Source organism: Sinocyclocheilus anshuiensis, unplaced genomic scaffold, assembly GCF_001515605.1.
Source record: "Sinocyclocheilus anshuiensis isolate Anshui unplaced genomic scaffold, SAMN03320099.WGS_v1.1 scaffold38, whole genome shotgun sequence".
NCBI classification, from domain to species: domain Eukaryota; kingdom Metazoa; phylum Chordata; class Actinopteri; order Cypriniformes; family Cyprinidae; genus Sinocyclocheilus; species Sinocyclocheilus anshuiensis.
In genome coordinates this window covers 3,413,759-3,419,862 of record NW_015544213.1, presented here as the reverse complement: position 1 = coordinate 3,419,862, position 6,104 = coordinate 3,413,759, and the positions used below count along the sequence as shown (strand labels likewise).

Sequence of the window (6,104 nt, the reverse complement as noted above, 5' to 3'; positions counted from 1 at the left end):
ATATATATATATATATATATTTTTTTTTTTTTCACAACAGAAATTTCCATGGTTTTTCAAAGCCTGGAAATCACAATTAAAAACCCCTGACATTTCCAGGCTTGCAATGACTGCGGGAAAACTTTTCTTAAGAGGAGACCTTCAATAGTTTGACATTTTGATATTTGTGTTTATTTGTGTGTTCAGATTTTAACAGAGCAACATGGTCATCTATGGACAAAAATCACAGCGCTTGACATCTGTGCTGGCTTTCTGCTTAAATTGTTTCTTTCTAATGCCCTGGTGTGCAGCGCCCTCTGCTGTCTCACACTATGACCTGCAGCTGATGAGACCAGTGGGTTTGGAAAACTACTGTATATTTCTATCATGTTGATGTCTATCTGTGGGTGTGCTACACCAACCCCTTGTACACCTGTTGATGACCTCTGGCAAGTCCTTCCTCTGTTGTGTCTTTTAAGATGGTGGCCACACCCTTATCTATGGTTACCTGAGCAATACCTGCTCCCATAAGCCCCGCTCCCAGGACAGCCAGCTTTCTAAAAAAAAATAAATAAATCAAAAGCACTATCAGTTATTACATTTGCATCCTGATGACATCATATCACTCAGCCCCTCCCACCAGACTTACTTCACTTCTCTCTCAGGCTGCCCAAAGTGGTTCTTTTTGCATGCCACCTGACCATGATAAAGGCCAATCAGAGCTCTGGACTCTGATGTCATCGCCAGCTTGCCAAAGTTCTAGAAAACAGACAAGAGGTCAGACGAGCTGATAAATGCTCAAATATGCTGTTTTTTTTTTTTTTTACTTCACAGTTTATTGAACATTTAGATAAAATATAAAAAGAAATATAAAAATGGTTTGCATATGTGTTTTTTATTGAGTATCATATTTGACACATCAGGCTTTTAGGGCACATATTGTATGATATAGTACGAATATGGAACATTTTATTTGCAAAATTTGCAAATTGGTGCAGATGCTGATATTTATATGGTCAGAAAGTAAGATGAAATTCTGATGTTTGTAATGTAAATCAATGAGATCTTTATTACAGTATAACAGACTACTTGCAAAAAATGCATAGAAATATCAGTTGTCACTCTATATCTCCCAATAATATGTCTTAGTAAAATGAGATTTAAGTGTTTAGTTTTATGATCAAAGCTCTGTAGTGTCAAAACATATAATGCAATGCAATGCAATACAATGATGATTGAGAGATGAACAAATAAACGTTCCTCATGTCTTGTCCTCAAGTTGTTTCAGTCCAGTAAGTGTTCATCTTGAAATATTACTAACAATATTAAAGTTATTCTTATGTTTGCTTTTTGTTTACTGTACTACCACGACCTGACCGAATGAACTATAAGGCCTTTTACCTGCTCTAAAAGTATAAAACATCAATCAGACGACAGAAGGCATGTAGTAGATTGCGTGCAACAGGTTTTTTTGGCAAAGGTTTGATCATATTGATCATTTAGAGGCCATAGAAATTTGTGTATCAGACATGATACAGTAGGCTTTACAGAGTTAAACTTAGTGAAACCCTGAAATCTTATTGGAGGTGCCACTTTCAGGAAGGGATGTTGAAATTCAAGTGATTACGGTGTTGATAATACTAACCTGAGATTCAGTCAGATATCCAGCATCGTTTCCTTTTTCAATGCCCGTCTGAACACACTAAAAACACACCAAAACATGTGAGTTCATGAGCGAATGAGAGTATGTGTGTGTGTCTGTTTGTGTGTGCGTTTACCTCTATAATCTTCAGTGGCGCGGGATAAAGGCCTTTACTCTGTTTCATGACTTTACTGTGGACAGTTTTGTAGATCTGTTTCCTGACCGGCGGCAGACCCATTACAAAATCCTGTATCTCTGGAAAAACAGATTAAAACAATAAAAGCCTTTAATAAACAGACAAGTCAACGGTCTGTCTTATCTTCTTAGCTTGACACTAATGTGTTTGTCTTACTCTGCACGAGTCCTTTCTTCTTTTCCACTGTGACTTTTTTACCAGCAAGACCTTTAGCAAAATCAACAGCCACTTCCTCCAGATACTCGATGGTCCTCTCTTCTGGACTCTTCAGTCCTGGACCTGCCACACAAAACACAAACATGTATTAGTTATAGGGGTCAAAATCTGCACCTGTGTAGAATTTTTTATCTTTCCTCCCCTAGTGAAAATATACTAAAATGTATTTGAAATACATTTATTTTGTGCTAAGTATACTACAAATACATTTACATATTTACATGCTTAATAAAAATACCATGCAATTGTACTTTTGGTATACTAAACTGGTATACTTAAAGTCTGCTAAATTGGAACAACTAATTTTGTGCTTAATGCACTTTAATTGTGTGGAAGTAGTGCTGAAGTCCAATTAAAGAAGTACTTGAGTATATTTTATTGTGCTAAAGTGGAACTATTGCAAGTATACTTCAGGTACACTTTAAATATCATACAATCCTTATTAAAAGTGATATTAAAACACATTTTAGGCTTAATATTAAGTGCATTGTGCAATAAAGAAATACTCCAAATAACAATTATAATTTTATATCTGTAAGTCTTAAGTGATATTGTCAATAAATACGTTAATGAATTTGAAGTATACTTAGTATGAAATAAATGTATTTAAAATAAATGATGGCATGGTTTTTTTTACTTGGGTCTAAAGTCCACTTAAAATGCTAGTCAAGGTCTCTTGCATTAAAAAAATTTTCATTATAATTTTATGCTGATGCTACTGAACCTTTAAGACTTTTACATGTAAATGTTATTTCTTATTTGCATGACTTTTTTTTTTTTTGCATGCTAAATTTGGTCTCAATAAATGTTCTAGAGCAGTGCTATTTTAGTATTATTTATATACTATTTTGGTATTTATTAATATTTTGAATTAGCTGTTATTTTTATATTTTTAACATTAGTAATTTGTGTTTTTGACATTTCTTTTAGTTTTCTTTTTTAAATATTACTATTTAGTGTTAATATATTGTTATTACAATTTAACTTTTATTTACTTTAGTACTTCAACTCTTCAACTTATTTCAGTTCTAATTTACATTTAAGTTTAAAATTTAATTTTAGTTACATTTATAATATTAATACTTTTTAAATTATTTAAATTGCATTTAATTTTATTTGTACTATTTTAAACTTTATTATTATTTTTAAAAAAGCAGAAAAATTTTTTTTTTTCCATGATACCAGCCTCTTTAATATAGGTTACATGATTTGCTTGTGATTGAGGCACTATATATTAATTATTATAATTGATTAAATCACCCAGAGGATCCACCAGCTGATGTACGAGCCCCATTTTTTTGGCTTTGTCTGGCCTTATGTTCCTGCCGGTCAGCATCATATCAAACGCAGCGGGAAGGCCAACCTAAGACACACAAACAACATTATGAACATTATGAAAATTACTGATGAAAAATTCTGTTTTCTACCATTCAATTTGGCAGCATCTGCATATCCCTGACCATCTGAGCAGTTAGAGAGTGTAAGTAAACTCCTCACCATTTTGGGCAGCCTCTGAGTCCCTCCAGCACCGGGCAGCAGTCCCAGCATCACCTCTGGGGTGCCTAGAATAGTCTTCTTACTCTTAGTGGCAATGCGGTACTGACATGCAATGGCAAACTGAAAGAACAGGAGAAATGAGAACCAAGGGTGAATTTAAAGGGTTTATCGTCTAATATAATATTACAGTCTGCATGTATCATATTGCATTGTTCTGCATTATTTAATATGGTAACACTTAGGGAACACATATTCACTATTAAGAGTTTTCCCCTTAAAGGGGTCATATGATGTGATTTAAATTTTTGCTTTATTTTGTTGTTTTTCATTTAAATGTTAAGTTTTGAAATTTTGTTGTATGCATTTGTCATTTGTCATTGACAAAATGTGTATAAGTAGTATTTATAAAGTTTTAGCTTTTAGTTTTGGATCTGTTTTTAGTTGTTTTAATACTACAATTGATTGCTTCTGTTGTCCTCATTTGTAAGTCGCTTTGGATAAAAGCGTCTAATAAATGACTAAATAAAATAAATAAATTATATGGAAAATAATGTGTTTTTTGAACCTTAAACCGCATAAACACATTGCATTACACCAAATACACAACATAATGTTCTTTTTAGCAGCATCATATGACCCCTTTAATAAACTCCTAATTACCGCTTATTGATATTAAGTAAGGTAGTTGTTGTAGTAGTAGTGTTTAGGTATTGGGTCGGGTTAAGGGATCTAGAATATGGCCATGCATAATAAGGAATTAATATGTCCTTTATAAGTACTAATAAACAGCCAATATGCTAGTAAAATGCATGCTAATAAGCAACTACTTAATAGTCATTAAAAATGCTAAAACCTTTTTATTATTTACTTTAACTATTTATACACTTTTTTAGTATTATTTATATATTATAATATTTATTCATATTTTAAATTAGCTTTTATTTTTAGTTTTTCAGACTTAATTTTAATTTTATTTCTTAGTGATTTATTGATTTTTATTATTTTTCAGGGTTTTGCATATTGCATATTTTGCATATTTCTATTTACCTTTAATTCAGTTTTAGTTGTATTCATTTTAGTACGTCAACTTAAAGGGGTCATATGATGCGATTTCAAGTTTTCCTTTCTCTTTGGAGTGTTACAAGCTGATTGTGCATAGATAAGATCCCTGAAGTTGCAAAGACTAAAGACATTAAAGCATGTCAACATATTCTGTTACACCAAATACACAAAATAATGATCTTTAAAAAAGCATCATATGACCCCTTTAAACTTATTTCAGCTAGTTGCCAAGGTAACACTTCTAAGTTTCTTTATAAGTTTTTTTAAGATGAAGTTTTTCATTTATATTTTATTTTTATGTATGCTTTCTTTCAATCACTGAAAAATGTTAATAGTTTTAGTTAACAGTAACATCACTGCTTTTCACAGCTGAAAAGGGATTTAATGATGAATTAAAAACAAATTAAAATAAATGTATTATTAAATAATAAAAGTGAATAATTAAAAATAACATGATCATGTGCTGACCTCCAGTCCGCCACCCAGACAGGAGCCGTTAATAGCAGCCACAACAGGGATGGGTGATTTCTCAATCTGGTCAAATATCTTCTGTCCTTCCTGTGAAAGTGATGTCACTTCCTCTGCTGTCTTGCAGGCCTGAATCATACTGAAAGACAGAGATGATGATAAACGTCAGTCTGTATAAATGGTCTAGCAATCTGCGCGCGTGTGTGTGTGTGTGTGTGTGTGGTACTTGATGTCAGCTCCTGCGATGAAGCATCCTGGTTTTCTGGAGATGAGGACGGCACTCTTTACTGCTGAATTCCCCCAAATCTCATTCATCACCTCCACCATCTCTGCCTGCATGTGCTTGGACAGAGTATTCACCTACAACACACACAAATTACATATAATATCTATTTAAAAGTTTGGGGATGGTAAAAAAAAAAAGTATTTTATGCTCACCAAGGCTGCATTTATTTGATCAAAAATACAGTAAAAACAGTAATATAATGAAATATTTTTTTTATTTTTAAAAATTGACTTTTCTATTTGAATATATTTTAAAATGTAATTTATTTCTGATCAAAGCTGAATTTTCAGCATCATTACTCCAGTCTTCAGTGTAGTGTTGCTTTCGTCAACGAAAATTATGACTAAATATCGTCGTCAACGAACCTTTATCACGTGACGAAAACGAGACGAGACGCAAGTTTGTTTCTATGTTTCTGGATTTGGATTACCTTTTGTTTTATTAAATGTTCCACTGATTGCATTTGGATCCTACCTTGACTCTTCCTTGCATTGACATGTTACAGAACAACTCACCAATATGGATCCAGCAGCAGTGAAGATAATGTGTCTTCGTCAAGGTGATCGGCCAATTGAGGAGTATGTCATGGACTTCATTGAGCTCGCTCATCAAACCAGAATGTCTGAGGTATCCCTTATGATCTTTTTTTCTAGGGGGACTGTCTAAATCACTTGGATTAATCATGCCATTGCATGACCCAAGCTGGACCCTGGAATTTTATATTGACTTGGCATTGCAGCTGAGTGGCTCTGCTTTTC

The 6,104-nt window shown here is 33.1% G+C and overlaps 1 protein-coding gene across 2 annotated transcripts in view; it reads right to left on the bottom strand.

Moving 5' to 3' along the window:
* LOC107697212 (trifunctional enzyme subunit alpha, mitochondrial-like) overlaps nucleotides 1–6,104 on the bottom strand; it is a 15,780-nt gene that overhangs the window by 2,956 nt on the left and 6,720 nt on the right. The window contains exons 4-12 of one of the 2 annotated variants that reach the window (XM_016497911.1): nucleotides 5,287–5,420; nucleotides 5,061–5,199; nucleotides 3,531–3,650; nucleotides 3,294–3,396; nucleotides 1,974–2,096; nucleotides 1,758–1,876; nucleotides 1,625–1,681; nucleotides 629–738; nucleotides 402–536 (exon numbers count right to left, since the gene is read on the bottom strand). In XM_016497911.1, the coding sequence (XP_016353397.1) occupies nucleotides 402–536; nucleotides 629–738; nucleotides 1,625–1,681; nucleotides 1,758–1,876; nucleotides 1,974–2,096; nucleotides 3,294–3,396; nucleotides 3,531–3,650; nucleotides 5,061–5,199; nucleotides 5,287–5,420 (1,040 nt within the window). The remainder of the gene's footprint in view (nucleotides 1–401; nucleotides 537–628; nucleotides 739–1,624; nucleotides 1,682–1,757; nucleotides 1,877–1,973; nucleotides 2,097–3,293; nucleotides 3,397–3,530; nucleotides 3,651–5,060; nucleotides 5,200–5,286; nucleotides 5,421–6,104) is intronic. The other variant, XM_016497912.1, reaches the window with a different exon arrangement.